Source organism: Pelophylax lessonae (genome assembly GCF_965119305.1).
Source record: "Pelophylax lessonae genome assembly, chromosome: 1".
Taxonomy (NCBI): Eukaryota; Metazoa; Chordata; class Amphibia; order Anura; family Ranidae; genus Pelophylax; species Pelophylax lessonae.
The window spans coordinates 494,349,976-494,367,229 of NC_138768.1; the positions used below are offsets into that span (position 1 = coordinate 494,349,976).

General features: G+C 43.7%; 1 protein-coding gene across 1 annotated transcript in view; it reads right to left on the reverse strand.

The window, feature by feature from the left end:
• Positions 1–15,016, reverse strand: part of YJU2 (YJU2 splicing factor homolog) — a 160,456-nt gene extending 145,440 nt beyond the window's left edge. The window contains exon 1 of the mRNA XM_082274385.1: positions 14,945–15,016. Coding sequence (XP_082130511.1) covers positions 14,945–14,968 — 24 coding nt within the window. The 5' untranslated portion in view covers positions 14,969–15,016. The remainder of the gene's footprint in view (positions 1–14,944) is intronic.
• Positions 15,017–17,254: the final 2,238 nt, after the last annotated feature.

Sequence of the window (17,254 nt, forward strand, 5' to 3'; positions counted from 1 at the left end):
TGTTCAGTCACAGCGGGAGTCGGGCCAGGGGAGGAGCAGCGGCGATCGCCGCTGCTCTTCCCCGATCGTCGGGGAATCAAGTGTGGAGATCCGCCTGCTTGTGTAAACACAAGCGGGCGGATCTCCTAAGTGACAGGCAGGGTCAGATTGCAGAGTTTAGCATAGCTGAACCCTGGATCTGTCCTTGTGTCACACAGTCACCTCCCCCCACACACGTCAGTAAGGACCAGGCATACATTAACCCCTCCCTCTCCAATAAAATTAACCCCTTCCCTGCCAGTGTCATTTTTACAGTAACCGTGCATATATATAGCACTGATTACTACAGTAATGTCACTGGCACCCCCAAAAGTGTCAAAAATGTCAGTCAGGGGTCCGAACTGTCCGCCACAATGTCGCAGTCCCGCAAAAAAAAAAAAAAAAAACACCAAAAATGACAGAAATTTTTCCCTTAATTAGTAAATGCAATAACTTTTGCGCAAACCAATCAAAATACACATTGTGATTTTTTTTACCAAACAAACATAGGTAGCAGAAAACAAATTGGCCAAAAATTTCAAAAAATTTTGATTTTTACATTTTTTGGGGGGAATTTCATATAAAAAATGTGAAAAATATTGTTATTTTTTCAAAATTTACGCTCTTTTTTTGGTTTATAGCGCAAAAAGTAAAAAGCGCAGAGGTGATGAAATACCAACAAAGAAAGCTCTGATGGTGGGAAAAAAGGACGTAAATTTCGTTTGGGTATGGCGTCGCACGACCGAGCAATTGTCAGTTAAAGTCGCACAGAGCCGAATCGCAAAAAGTGGCTCAGACGTAAGACAGCAAAATCCTCTAGTGGTAAAGTGGTTAAAGTTATTTACAAATGAAAAACATTTTTTTTTTTGTTTTTTGCATATCCAATTTTTCTCAATGTATTCGTAATGTTATGAGATAAAATTGTTAAATAGTGCTTATACAGGTTGAAATGAATAGGTTAAGTAGAAAAATAAGAGCCTGCCCTGGTTAATTAAGAGTTAATTACCTCCCTGTGCAAACAAACATTCTTCTCTCACAGATCTGTCTGATAGGGAATGCAGGAGATAAGACAGCTACTGTGTTACCTTTGTTTTAGTTTAAAATGTTACACAGAGTGCTCACTGTGATTAGCTGTCAGAGTGATCATTCAATGAGGAAGGCTTCTGACAGGCTCCCAGGAATAGGATCATCTTTCTACAGACACCAGGTCTCAAGGGGCTGTGCACAGGAGCGAGCAGGGGAAATAAGAAGCTGCAGGATGTACAGGAGATGCCCAGGGTACAGAGGAGGGGGTTTTATCGACGTAAGATGCCTAAGGTAGGCAACTGGTTAAAATGGTAATAAACCTTTATCTAAGCTCATTGAAATGACAAGCCTCAAGTGTTAATCATAAAGCAACTCTTCCCACATAAGCAATGTTCTCTCCTCCAGAGGCCTCCAAAGTACACAGAGCAGATCACATTTCCCAGCTTTCTGGAGGCAGAGGCCTAATATCAAACACTTTGCCGCACAGAGCTCAATGTAATCTGAAATGCAAGAGGAGGGAATAGACACCCTGCTCTGCCTCACTGGAAAACATGCACATTGCCTGTGAGTAAGGGGGATGGGGTAGGAGGTATAGTGATTGGTGTCAATGAGGATAGAGAGAACTACTATGATCCGCCCTAGGTGTTATGGACTGAGACAGGTACGCATACGAGGGTTTGCTTTGTTTATTTTGCATTTTTTGCTTGCAACCACAAAGTTATTCAAACTGTCAGGAATACTTAAAAGTATAACTAAAAGGCAAAACTTTTTTTTAAATAATTTTGGAGAGAGTGAAGAGGATTAGAACCGTCAGATTTTTACCGCTGTCTGTGCCCCCGTTAAAAAGGAGATTTACACTCTCTATTTATCCTGTTTACCATTATCATTGAAAGTTAAAGAAAATACCACATTTTGGGCTGTCCCCAAAAAAGTAATAAAAAGGGAAATCTTCTAATGGGGGCACTAGTTCTAGTGACCTGGGGGTCCCCAAGGTATTCCCTTAATTTTCCTTGATTTCCTCTCACTTCCTGTTTGCCTATGGGAAAGGAAGTGAAGGAAAATCTACCCAATGGGACACAAATGGGGAAAAAAATAATCTGACAGGGGTTATGACCCTCCTTTGCCCTGTCCAAAATGGAGGGAAAAAAAAAAAAAAAAAAGTTTTGACTATAGTTCTCCTTTAAGGGACAAAAAGTACAGACATTTGATCTGTGTTATTAAAGCTTTCTTACCTTTAGGCAAAGCCAACGTCTGAATTTTACATTGATAGCATATTTACATGCACATGTAAAAATTGCATCACGTTTGCATCGCTTTGCATTGAGCTGCGTCAATTTTGATCTAGTATGAAATGTTTAGCAGGCTTTTTCAACTTGTCAAATGCAAGGGACAGAGGCATTGTGAAGCTTGAGCTGCAAGCTTTACACTGCAAAAATGATTGTAATGTGACAATCGCTGCCATTTCATGTTTTGTATTGGTGCAGCCCATACAATAGTTGTGGTTGCACTTTTCCAAGCAGTTGGGCACCACCTCAAGCTTTACAATGCCTTTGTCCCAAGCAACAGCAACACATACAGTAAAACAGAAGGCTGGGAGAAAGTTAGAGTGGGAAAGCCTTTCTTCAGCATTATTTTATATCCCATTTCTTTTTTTTTTTTAACTTAATTTTGCCAAAATCAAGTAAAAACTTTTCTGGTGTGAATAAGGCCTAATGCATTGTTAAAGTGTATATATCTATCCATATAAAACATATCTATTGTTAATAAAAAGTCTTTCAACAAATCTTTATACAGAGGGTAAAGAAAATAAATCACCCCTTTAACCACTTTCTACCCACGCTATAGCAAAAAGACGGCTACAGTGCAGACTTCCAGTGCCAGGAGGGCGTATAGACATCCTCCCGTGTTAGCGCACCTTCAGACTTGGCTTATCACAGAACAGGGTAAAGGGCCAATCAAAGCAAAACCCCACTGCATATAAGAATAACATTTTTTCATGGAGTTCTGCTTTAGGCCCCTTTCACACACTCCGTCCGTTGGACGGAGTCCGTTTTTCTCAGCGGGGGATCGAGCCGCCGATCCCCCGCTGAGCAGCAGGAGGACAGCTGCACACAGCGCGGAGACACAGCTGACAGTACCCCATGCATCTCTATGGGGGAGATCGGATGTCAACGGACCGTCAGTCCGTTCTCACCCGATCCGATCCGCTGGACGGATGGAAAATAGGGTTTCCATCCGTCCAGATTTGACGGATCGGATCGGGTCAGATGTCAGCGGACATGTCTCCGCTGACATTCGATGCCCCATAGGAATGCATGGGGGGACCGTTCAGATCCGCCAAAAAAAAACGGACAGGCGGATCTGAACGGTCCGCCTGTGTGAAAGGGGCCTAAAGAGATAGACAAACATTTTTAAAAACACCCTCTTTTTTACTTTTTGTGATTTTTTTAATTCATATATGGCATTATAATATATATATATATTTTTTTTTTTTTCTCTTCTGTCTATCTTTGTTTATTAAACCCAGTGAAAACAAGAGGAAGTTTCCTGCAAAGCCCCCATACAGGTTTTCTCAAATGTTGGATCTGCTGGGATTTTTTGCATTCTGAAATGCTGTTGGGTAAATTTTTTCCAGGACAAACATTTTTTGAAAAGCTCTCCAACAGGTACAAAACACGGAGTTAAAAACATTACATTTTCTAATGTTTAGAACACTGGGTACTTTGTAGAGAGTAAAAGATTAGTATCATTTACCCACCTAACTGTGTAGTTAGTGTGTGGTGTGATCTTACAGAAAGTGAAGATAGTATGCATGCCTCACATAATTTAAGGTTAAACCGCCTTTCCTATGGAAAGAATGGTTATGAAATATAATGTTTGGGTTATCAGAATTATAGAGTTACAATGTTAAGGTTGAAGAAAAAAAAAAAAAAAAAGACACACTTTCATTCACTTCAACTTCAGGGTTTGGGTTTGATTTTTATTCCCTAACAAATCCTGCAGCTTTGTTTATTTTGCTTCCTAAGGAAAGCATCTAAACGTTTTTTGAAGTTGCTGACACCACCAGTTGCTGAGTTCCACATTTTAGTTGTGCCAACAGTAAGGAACCATTTTTGCAATCTATGGGTAAACCACCTTTCTTCTAACCTCAAATCGTGGCTGCATATCATTTTAGGGACCTTCGAGTAAACCGTCTATTACAGTTAATTCACCTTTGATGTATCTGTTCATTGTAATCATATCCCCTCTTAAGTGCCAAAGTAAACAAATATATGCAATTAATTCTCTTAGCCGAGATCCTCCATCCCACTTGATAATTTTGTTGCCCGTTACTAAACTTGTTCCAATTCCCCCATGAGACTGCGGAGTCAAGGCCACATCCAACTTCTAATGCTGGATAAAAGGACTTAGGGGTACTTGCAGACAACGTCCAAGTCTTTGGACCAAGCTGCCTAAGAGGTTGAGACTAGGGATAGACCGATTATCAGCAAGGCGGATATGCACTTTCCCCGTTATATCTGTATTGGCCCTGGAACTGGCCGATATTTTTGTGAAGTCATTCTGCCTTCTTAGGCCGCCTCCCTCGCCTTGGACAGCCTCGTCTGGAGTCGGGACTAGTCTCGCGGGAAGTGTATCACAGCCATACACCCACCCACAGCAACCTGGCGCCAGCCAGCCACCCACATCCACAGGCCCTGTACCAGTGAGCCAGCCACCCACAGGCCCTGTTCCAGACAGCCAGCCAACCATAGGCCCTGTACCAGCCAGCCACCCACCCGTGTGCCAGACAGACAGCCACCCACAGACCGGGTGCCAGACAGACAGCCACAGGCCCTGTACCAGCCAGCCATAGGCACTGTACAAGCCAGCCACCCACCCACCACAGGGTGCCAGCCACCCACCCACAATAGGGTGCCAGCCAGCCACAACAGAGTGCCATCCACCCACCACAGGGTGCCAACAAGCCAGCCACCCATCCACCACAGGGTGCCAACCACCCACAACAGGGTGGCAGCAAGCCACAACAGGGTGGCAGCAAGCCACCCACCCACCACAGGGTGCCAGCAAGCCAGCCATTAAGCATTAAACAAAAAAATAACATGTTCAGTACCAGATGTGTCAAAAATTGTCTTTATTTTTCAAAACTTAAAATGTACAAAATATCGGCCCATATCAGCCGATACGTTGTGACTAAAATACTGTACTGGCGACCCTAGCATAAAAGGAACAAACTACAGTAAATCCGCTAAATAGAAAAACCCTATTAAAATGCATTGTAGGCATGTTTTTTTTTACTGTCACTGTACGTGTAGAAGCATTTTAAGGTCTTTAAAACAATAGAAACTCATTTAAACACATAAAAGATAAGAGACAGAGCAAGAGCTATGGAAAACACAAAAATATTTCATTTTTAATTATTTATATAGTAAAATAACATTGCAAAAAAAAAAAAAAACGCGAATTACCGGGACCGCAAAAACTGAACCGCGATGGAGCAGGGGATTACTGTATTCAGAGAAAGGGAATACAATAAGACACGTGGCCACTCACTAAAACTAGAGGAAAGGCGGTTTAACCTTAAATTATGTAAGGGGTTCTTCACTGTAAGAGCGGTAAGGATGTGGAATGCTCTTCCACAAGCAGTCGTATCAGCAGGGAGCATCGATAGTTTCAAAAAACTATTAGATGGGAATCTTAAAGACCACAACATAGAGGGGTATACAATGTACGGTTGACAGCAAACACACACACATCATAGGTTGAACTGGATGGACGGATGTCTTTTTTCAACCTCACTAACTATGCAACTATGTAAGTATCGGCCCTGAAAAATCATATCGTTCTATCCCTAGTGGAGACTGCCCTGGTGGAGTAAGCCTGGTTAGCAGGGGGGGGGGGGGGGGGGGGAGAGAGAGAAAAAAAACACACATTTAGAAGAATAAGCCGCTTAAATCCTTTTAACTATCCATTTTGAGATTTATCTAGGCGGAACAGGCAAGCCTATTCTGGGACCTTGAGGAAGCATTAAGAGCATCCATTTTCTAAAAAAAGTTCAGTTCGAGAAGGGACAGTTTGAAGGAGAGACTTTAGGGTCTAGCCTGTTCCAACCAGTCTCCTCAGTATCCGGTGCTGAAGGCAGAATGGCTGGAAGGACGGATTCCCAGTTGAAAATAAATTCCGAGGAAACCATCGGTAAGAAGGTGGGGGGGGGCCTTTAACCACTTAAGCCCCGGAGGATTTGGCTGTTAAACGACCAGGGGGTATTTTGCGATTCGGCACTGCGTGACTTTAACGGACAATTGCGCGGTCGTGCGACGCTCTACCTAAACGAATTTGGCGTCCTTTTTTCCCACAAACAGAGCTTTCTTTTGGCGGTATTGTATCACCTGTGCGATTTTTTGATCACGCGCTATAAACAAAAAAAATAGCGTCAATTTTGCAAAAATAGCAATATTTCCCTTTTTTTTTATATATGAGATTCCCCCCAAAAAAAAAAAAAATGTAAAAATCAAAATTTTTTAACATTTTCGGCCAATTTGTTTTATGCTACCTATGTTTGGAGAAAAAAAAAAAAAAAAAAAAAATCGCAAAAAGCGTATTTTGATTGGTTTGCGCAAAAGTTATTGCGTTTACTGACTAAGGGAAAGATTTTTGTCATTTTTGTTGTTTTTTTTTTTTAACGCGTAATGGCGGCGATCTGCGATTTTTTTTGCGGTACTGCGACATTGGGGCGGACAGATCGGACCCTTGACTGACATTTTTGACACTTTTGGGGTTACCAGTGACATTTCTACAGTAATCAGTGCTATATATATATATGCACTGTTACTGTAAAAATACACTGGTAGTGAAGGGGATAACTTTATTTGAGAGGGAGGGGCTGTGTGTGTCCCTAGGGGCGTGATTGTTACTGTGATTGGCTGTGGCTTCAGCTGTAGATCCATAGTAGATCCATATGATCAGCTCTCATACAGAGGGGAGAATGACAGGCAGCTTGTTTAAACAAGCTGCCTGACTTTCTCCCTCTCCCCCGCCGATCGCAGAGTGGCCGGCGGACATCGGGTCCGCCGGTCACACGCGCGGGGGGGGGGGGTCCGTGACCACGCGGGAGCGCGCCTCCGGCGGCGCGCGCTCGCTCCCTAGACCCTCACAAGCTAGTGACGTAGCCCTACGTCACTTTGCCTGTGAGGGGCTGACCGCCGACGTAGATCGGCGTGCGGCGGTCGGCAAGTGGTTAAAACAACAACACCATCCAGAAAAAAAAGAACCAATACCTGAAAAACTCGTCTTGCCGAAACTGTTAGAAATACCGTCTTCAAAGTGAGATACCATAAAGAACTATCTGAATCTGGAAAGGGTAAATCCAATAACCTTTTCAAAAACGAACGGTTAATCCCATTTAGGAAAGAACAGAGGGATATAGGACAGCGAATCTTTGATTGCCGCTTTCAGGAATCAGATCACCGGAGGCTTCCTAGACCAGGACATTGTATGGGCTGACAATGCCAATACATGCACTTTAAGGAGTGTTAAAGCTTAATCCAGCGTCAAGCCCACCTGCAGGAATCTAAGCACATTGGCAATTGAAGGAGATGGGAAGGAGAAATTATGCTGGTCAGCACTGGGCACGTTACATGTTCCATCCAAAAATCGAATGAAATATGCAACATGTTCCCAAAGATGAACATTTCCTTCAAGTCTTGTAGCTTGTTCCTTTCAAAGTCCATGCAGTCAAGGCCAAAACAGGCCCGGTTTGGAGGAGTCTGGCCATCCTGAAGAAGCAGGCCTCTGGCTTAAGGTAGTCTGAATTGGAGGACACCAGATGACGCAGTAAGGAAAGACATTGCTTTCTCGGCCAAAATAAAGCAATCCTCATTGCTGGCACCCTCTCCTCTATGATCTTTAATAATGACCTGAGAATCACAACAGTTGGCTGAAAAAAAAAAAAAAAGTAGCCCTTTGGGTGAGGGTATCCTGGGCTAGATATCCTTGACATAACTTGGGGGGGGGGGGGGGACGCAATACTTGGCAATTGCTTGGAGATACACATTGGGAATGCCCCGTTGTGCACAAACGCTTTAGATACTATTCAATATCCACTCTGCATGGCTCAATAAGTTTCACCTCAATTGGTCCGCCAAGGTGTCCTGAGGCTCAGGAAAATAAAATGCAGACAAATACAGGAAATGGGTTTCACCCAATACAAAGATTTCTGCAGCCACCTGAACAACTTGCAGGCTTCTTATCCCTCATTGCTTCAATATGTACAGTATGAGACAGCGGTCTTGTTGTCCAACAATTTGACTCTTTAGCCCCAAATGATGGGTAGGAATTTTTTAAATTTCCTCCTTGTCTGCTCTTAGCTCCAAAAGATTGGAACACAGAACCCAAGTGCAACTCTGGGTCCATCATGAGAGGCCCCGTCAAATGAATCAGGATTTTGTAATGAAGAGGAGAGTTGCGACTCCACTGACTCAGGAGACAATACTGGAGCTTCCTTGTATGCCACTGGGCCCTCGGTAGTGCTGGAATGCATGCTGTAAGAATGCCCAGGAAACTCATGCCTCAAGTACTGCAACTGAGGCAGACAAAACCATTTCCTTGGACTCCAAGCAAAAGGAGTTTGATCTTGACCTCAGGAAGCTAAACTCTAATTCACTGCATCGAAGGGCATCCCCAAGTATAGGAGGTTCTAGGATAGGAGAGACTGGCTCTTTTCTCTGCTCACCATCCAGCTGAATCCTGCAATACTTGATCCCGATGTCGCACGAGAAGCTCTTTGGCCTGGGCAAGAAAAAAAAGATGTCGTCCAGGTACTTAAATATTCAGACAGACATCGCTTTTGAAAGAAAGCGATTATTGTTACGAGAACCTTTAAGAGGGTCCTTGGAGCCAAAAAATGAGGCTGAATGGCAAGCATCTGAACTGGAAGGGTCTGCCTCCAAAGTGAAATTTTAGAAACCGCTGATGCTCTTCGGCAACTGGAATATGGAAGTAGGTATTTTCCAGGTCCACAGAGACCATCCAATCACTTCTATGTATTAATGTGGTATTGGTTCAGATTTTTTTTTTTCTTTTAGGAGCTAGAAAATTTAGATTCAATAGGCCCAAAACTGGATGCCACTTTCCTGGAACCGTAATCATGGCCAAAATATCCAACAATTCTGTGAGGTATAATTCCAGTGACAACCATTTCTCTAGAGACACTGGGACTCTTGTAAAGGAAGAAAGACCTAGGAGGGGGGGGGGGGTTGAATTGAAGACAAAGTCCCTTGCACACTACCTTTAGAACCCAAGCATTCGAAAATCCGTCCGCATAGATTTCACCACATTGGGTTAACCTTGCCCCCCCCACAGGCAACCCCCAGACGGGAAAATCTTCGGAAGGATTTTCCTGCAGTCTTAAGAGGGCTGAGAGCCCTTAGATTTGGACTGGTCTTTGGAGGGAACTGCGGCCTGCGTGCCACAGAAAATTGGATTATTCTCTGCTTAAGCGGTAGAAGCCTGAAGCCTTGAATTATTTGCAAGACTTTCTGTTTGCAAGAAAGGACTGAAAGCAATGCTGCCAATCTTGGGGGATTTTCCTGCAGTCACCTGGTGGATAGCATCCTTCAAAGTTTTCCCAAAGGGTTCCTCCTGAGAATTGGATAGAATAGGACACTGTGCTAAAAGCTGAGCAGTGAACCTGACCAGAGCCACTGCTGTTTCTACAATAAACTCTACAGACAGCTTAAGGCCTTGCAGACTTAAGCCCACTTAATCTTTTTCTTAGGCATGAGCTAACTCGATATTAGATGACCATACTCTAATGGAGAAGCAGGCGATCTGACCAAACTTGGTTTGAGCGGCTGCATGGGGGGCCAGAGGAGAGATCTGGGGGTCCAATAGACCCCAAATCTCTCCATAAAGAGGACCTTTTATGGCCTATGCTGTCACAAGGGATGCCGTTCATCCCTTGTGATAGCAAAAAAGTTTGTACCAAAAAAAAAAAAAAAAATTATAAATTAAAAAAAAAAAAAAAATGTATTGCTCCCCTGTCCCACCGTGCTTATGCGCAAATGCGAACACATACGTTACTCCCGCACGCATATGTAAACGGTGATCAAACCAGACCTCCTGTGCCACTCTAGACGCGTTAAAAACGTTGCCTATGGAGAAGATTAAGAACCGTAGTTTCCCGCCATTCCACGGGCAGACCAAATTTTAGGAGTAAAAAGCCCACAGCTAAAGGATGGATCCCCCTGGTGACACTGGGAAGGAGGAGTATGACAGAGGATGCTGCACATGAGGCCACCTAAATTTAGCTTTAGAATAAGGTGTACAAGATGGTGAACAATAATCACTTGACGAAGAAATTTGCTCTTTTGTAGCTTTTTTATTTTATTTCTTTATTTAAGGGTATGCAAAGAACACAATAGTATGACATAACAGCACAATCTTGACGGAAATCATCAGTGGTAACATGCTAAATAGGAATAATAATAGTCACCAACCATGTAACATACCAAGTGTCAATAAAGTAACATGGTTTCACTAAATTCAGGGTCGAGATACCCTTAGGAAAAAAACCTGCGATGTTACATAGTTATATAGTAGTTGAGGTTGAATAAAGACAATTCAGTTCAACCCATGTAGGCGCGTGTGGCCGTAATCATCTCCCATACTCCTTAATGTTCTGATCCTTGAGATGTACGTCCAAGAGCCTTTTGAAAGTAGCCATACTTCCCGCAGAAACCACCTCTTGTGGTAGAGAATTCCACAATCTTGTAGCCCTAACAGTAAAGAACCCCCTGCGTTGCCTGAGGTTAAAATGTTTCTCCTCTAATCCCATTGTATGCCCTCGAGTCCTCATGCAGGATCGTGGCGTCCCGCATCCTCGCTAGAGCAGAAAGACCAAGCCGGTACGGAAGGGAGGCGTTTTGACGTCATCAGTTGACGTCGTCTGGGGCGTGGTAACCAGACGTGACCAACACACCTCTATATCCCCCGAGAGGCTGAAGAGCGGTGTATCATTCGCCCAATCATCAGAACGAGAGGGCGGAGTGTAAATACCGCTCGTAGTATGGGCGGAAGCACAGCATTATCTTGCGAACGGAAAATAACATATAAAAAACAAAACTAGCGCAATGATGGGCATATATGATTTGTCTTATGTAAAAGAATAAAAACACCCATCAATAATAATAAAATACTGAGGGTAGCCAAAGAGATAAACCAATTCACCAATAAAAAACATTGTATAAATGGTATAATAAATTAAAAAGGAACAACTAAAGGTCCTGGCTGCCATTGAGTGGTCAGAATTAAAAATACAAGGATATAAAAGCCTATAATGCTGTGCTAGCAATATATATTAACCAACATAATGCTGAATATGTGAAAAATTATATAAATGTGCAAACATATAAAAAATTAAGACATACAAGTCAAATACTATAGCAAAAAGGGAAAAATAGGACAAAAAAAAAAATTATATAATATTTATGTTTTTTACACATACTCGATCCTGCCTGGTTGTCCGAGTGAGCCCTGAGAACCACGTTGTTTGGAGGTGTTCCATCCAATACAATATACGTTTCTGAGGTCTACCATATCCCTTATGCTTTTGGGGCCACTTCATTCATTTGAATGGCCATATCCTTCTGGTAAGCAGCTCCTATAATACCATTGCACGGTTGTGTTCCTCACTCATCTTCCTGCTGCGGTCACAAGAGGAGAATCTCTTTTGGATCATCTTGCACACTTTATTTGGGACTTATGTTTTCACTTTTGGGATTAATAATTTCACCCTCATTTTTTGGACTTTATTTATATGCTATTCACTATATGTATTTGTTATTTCAACATTGTTTATTATTATATTATATGATGCATAATTTATAAACTAAGGTCTGCAGGCATCGACCAAAAGGTTTGCTCTTGGATACGGAACTGGCTAAAAGGGCGTGTCCAAAGGGTGGTAATAAACAGCGCATATTCAGACTGGTCTGAGGTGGTAAGCGGGGTCCCCCAAGGCTCAATCCTGGGACCAACCTTGTTCAATTTATTCATAAACAACATTGAGATCAGTAGTTCTATATCAGTTTTTGCAGATGACACAAAATTGGGCAGGGCAATAACTGCACAGCATGAAGATATCCTACAGAATGACCTGGACAAAATAACAGAGTGGGCAACGACATGGCAAATGAGGTTTAACGTGGAGAAGTGTAAGGTTTTGCACTTGGGGACTAAAAACATAAAAGCAAAATACACTTTAGGGGGGGGGGGACCTTTGGGGGAACCAAAAATGGAGAAAATAGAGCTTTAAAGCGGCAGTAAACAAGAAAAGGATTAAAAAAATGACCCTGCAACGCAAAGTTATAAATTTGCTAGTATGCATTACATGTGAAACCTACCACAAAACAAAGGCCTCCAGCAGTGCACTGTCACCGCTAATGGGGTTTCTATCTTCCCCGTCTTCCTTCCGGGTTCGCGAACTCCAGTACTTTGAATGGCCGAGTTATGTGTCACTGTTTAACCAATTGCCAACCCCCCCCCCCCCCCACGCAGATTTACCGTTGCAGGGCGGCTTGGCTGTGCATATTCACGTAGATCTACGCGATTATGTGCACGCGTCTCGGCGGCGTGCACCACGGGAGCCAGACCATGGGAGGAGCGGGCGCGATCGCTGCCGGCCTCTTACAGCAATCTTCGGGGAAACAGACATGAGAGCTGCCTGCCTACACAAAGCAGGCGGCTCTTCTGTCAGACAGGCACAATGAGATGGTGTGTCTCAGCTAAGCTTAAACACCAAACTCCGTGTGCCTGTCACAGAGCCCCCCACACAGTTAGGAAGCACATTTAACCCTTTAATCACCCCCAGTGTTAACCCCTTCCCTGCCAGTGTCATTCATACTGTAACAGTGCATATTTTTTAGCACTGATTACAGTATTAGTGTCACTGGCCCCAAGAAGGTGTCACTTAATGTCAGATTTTGTCCGCCGCTAATGTCCCGCTAAAAATTGCTGATCACCGCCATTACTGATAAAAAAAAAAGTCCAAAAATCTATCCCGTAGTTTGTAAACACTATAACTTTTGCGCAAACCAATTAAAATACACTTTTTGGGGAACTTTTTTTACCAAAAATATGTAGCAGAATTGGCAAAATTGGCCTAAGATGTTAAAAAAAAAAAATAGATTTTTTAATTTTGTTTATAGGGAATGTTTTATAGCAGAAAGTAAAACATTTTTTTTTTTTTTTCAAAATTGTCGCTTTTTTTTTTGTTTATAGCGCAAAATCTAAAAACCACAGGAGGTGGTCACATACCACCAAAAGAAAGCTCTATTTGTGGGAAAAAAAGGACATCAATTGTATTTGGGTACAGCCTCACACGACTGCGCAATTGTTAGTTAACCACTTGCCGGCCGCCCAAAGTATATTTACTGCGACGGTCAGCCCCTCACAGGCAAAGCGACGTAGGACTACGTCGCTAGCCTGTGAGGCTCTAGGGGGCGAGCATGCGCCGCCGGAGGCATGCTCCCGCCCCCGCTCGCTCATGCACATCCCCGAGCGTGTGACCGGCGGACCCGATGTTCTCCAGTCACTCGCGATCGTCCAGTACAGAGGGAGAAAGGCAGGCGGCTGATGTAAACAAAGCCGCCTGTCATTCTCCCCTGTGGAAGAACAGTGATCATACGGTCCTGCTATGCAGGATCATATGTCTCTGTGGTTACACCACTAGCCACATCCCTTTACAGTTAGAAGCACGCCCCTAGGGACACACTTAACCCCTCCTTCTCCAAAAAAGTTAACCACTTCCCTGCCAGTGTCATTTTTACAGTAACAGTGCATATGTATAGCACTGATTACTGCAGTAATGTCACTGGTACCTCCAAAAGTGTCAAAAAAATGTCAGTCAAGGGTCCGATCTGTGCGCCTTCCTGAGCTGAAGTAGAGAAGGCACAGAGGTCTAAAGAACAGTGTAATGTTAGAAAACCATAGCCCGTGAGAAATCCATACCCACATCACTTCCCGTCAGGAACAGCAGAGCAGCGTAGCAGTGTGCATGCTCACAGCCCCGGATACGTCATTGAACAGCAGAGGGCCTGACAAGTGCGCATGCTCGGATGGAATGGATTTATCACGGTAGTGTGTGTGTGTGTGTGTGTGTGTGTAACGTTACATTTGCGGCAGTTACATTAAAACAGCTGGGCTGCAACATGAGTCATCTCCGCTCCTTCCCCTGTCACTTCCCTGATCTCGGCTAATAAATATAAAAGCGGCGGCGGGTGTATGAAATGTAAATGACGGAGATCTCGGCTCCGTGATCCGCTTTTATATTTATTAGCCGAGATCAGGGAAGTGACAGGGGAAGGAGCGGAGATGACTCATATTGCAGCACAGCTGTTTTAATGTAACCGCCGCAAGTGTAACGTTACACCCACTACTGTGATAAATCCATACCATCCGAGCATGCGCACTTGTCAGGCCTTCAGCTGTTCAAGGAGTTAGGTGCTGACGTAGGTGCACCGGAAGTGACGAGGGTATGGATTTCTCATGGGTATGGTGTTTTCAAAGGAACAACGGCACGGGTATGCCTTTCCTTTAGCGCGCATGCATCAGGGACATCACCAGCTGCTACACAAATAAATATCTCCTAAACAATGCACATTTAGGAGATGCTTACAGTACCTACAGGTAAGACTTAATATCGGTTTAACTGTAGGTAAATCATTAACAATAGGACTCTACTACCTCTTTAACACAGTTACTCTTCTAATAGGTACAATAGGTAAGATATACACAAGCACACCCAGCCCAGCGGGGGGAGAATATAAGACACATGTACCCGAACGATACAGTTATTAGCTAACATTACATAGCACAGTGTGTCAGCTTATTTTGGTTACCGTACATTTAAAACTTTACGTTCAGACATGTTTCAGCTCTCTCAGGTCCAGCCGGAAAGTCGCACTCAGTACGCGTCTCCTGCACGAAGCCGTCTCCTACTACTATTGGCTGAGCGTAAAAAGACGTCCTGAACATCTAGGAAAAAGAAAAAGGTCTGTGCCGGCCGCCATTTTACCGGAGCCCAATCACACGTGACTTGCTTTTGTTCATATTGTTCCTTTATCAGGCTTGTATCCTAGCTAACACGTCAGTTCATGATCAGCTTCGCAGGCTGATAGACACACAGCGCCCCCTGGTGCTTGTCTCCCACTTTACACTCCCTGCATTACCTTATAAGACCTTAACAGGATTTTTTTTTAAAGTTTGTATGTAATTATTAACTAAATGGGATGCTAAATTATTGAGACATTATAATGTAAATTTAGTTTTTTGGATGAGGCACATTCGTTAATCGCAGTGGTGTACCTAGCAGTTTTTTTTTCCACCCCCCCCCCCCCCAAAATAAAACATGGTTAGAAGGTATAAAGTGACATCAGTTATGCATCATAGATCCATTGGCTTAGGGCACCTTCCCACGTGAGCTCTTGGGTAAAACAAGGCAATGATTTAATCCCACCCCCAGCCGTCTTCATGAACATTAACGAGAAAGTAAACCCTCCTCTGTAACTTGTACCTATAGGTAAGTCTATGATAAGGCTTACCTATAGGTAATGTAAATATCTCCTAAACATGTACCGTTTAGGAGATATTTACCTTACATGCAGCCAGTGACGTCACTGGCGCATGCGCTCTGAAGGAACAGCCGCTGGTGCCGTTTCTTCAGAGTCCCGTGCCGTGACTGTCGGCTCTAGCATGCGTGCGCGGGAGTGACGTCACCGTGGCTCCGGCCAATCAGATGGCCGGATGCTGCGATCCCGGGAAAGCTAAGCGGACGGCACGGCGGGGGCTCGTTCTAAGGTAAGTATTTCATAATGAGCTAGTATGCGATGCATACTAGCTCATTATGTGTTTCTCTTTCAGGTCGAAAAAAGAAAAAAAAAATTTGTATGGGTTTACAACCTCTTTAATCACACAGCTGTACAAAAACTTGACTCTTTTTTGGGGGCGACGACTATTGCAGTTCTATGGGGCCATGCCAGAATCACATTGCAATGCAAGCAATGTCAACAAGGTACTATGCCAATTACGGGGTTAAATCAGGGGGTTATGAGACAACATGTGACTTTCTCACTGCTTGTCAAACACCTCTAAAAAGCGACCGAGCGTAGCCAATTTTTAAACATAGTGTGTTGCTATTCATATGGCATGCTAACACATGTGATGTGCATTCCAGCCCAAAAGTGTAATTCAGGATGTTTTTATTCTTTTATTCAAATGGTTTCTTTCAAATTATATAGTGTTGTGCACCTCCAAAGGAGCCACTAATGATACACTGGTTCCTTCCCCAAGTTTAGTGCAAACGCAGCCAGGCACACAGCATTCCTTCCCCTCTCCTCTCTCTCTCAACAGTCCAAGAGATGTCTTTCATGTCTTCGTTGCAGAATGAACTTGGATGAGGCGAGGGAAGCATTGGATACCCCAAAGAAAAAAACTCTCAATCTTTAACCTGTTGCCGACTGCCCGCCGGCGGCAGCCAGCCGCTCCCAGGCGAATCGCCGTAGCTGTAGGTTGCTCGCTCTCCGGAGTCTAGGGGGTGAGCGCGCTCCACAGGCGGTGCGCTCCCGCCCCCACTCGTCAGCGGGGAAGCCGATGCAGCGGGCAGACGGGTCCGATTGGTGCCTGACACCCGCGATCGTTCCCCGCTGAGAGAGAAGAACGGTCAGCTGTTGTAAACACAGCTGACCGTTCTCCCTGGAATGATCATAAAGCCCATGTGATCCTTCTATATAGGATCACAGGTCTCTATGGTCATTTCAGAAGCCACGCCCCCCACGTTTAGAATCACTCCCCTAGGCTCACATTTAACTTCTTGATCACCCATAATGTTAACCCCTTTCCTGCCAATGTCATTATTACTGTAACAGTGCATATTTTTAGCACTGATTACTGTAGTAATGTCACTGGTCCCCCCAAAAATGTCAGTCAGGGGTCCGATCTGTCCGCCGCAATGTCACAGTCCCACAAAATATCGCAGATTGCCACCATTACTAGTAAAAAAAAAAAAACAATAAAAATTACATAAATCTTTCCCCTAGTTTGCAGACGCAATAACTTTTGCGCAAACCAATCAAAATACACTTATTGCGATTTTTTTTTTACCAAAAATATGTAGCAGAAAATAAATTGGCCTAAAATGTTAAAAAATTTAGATTTT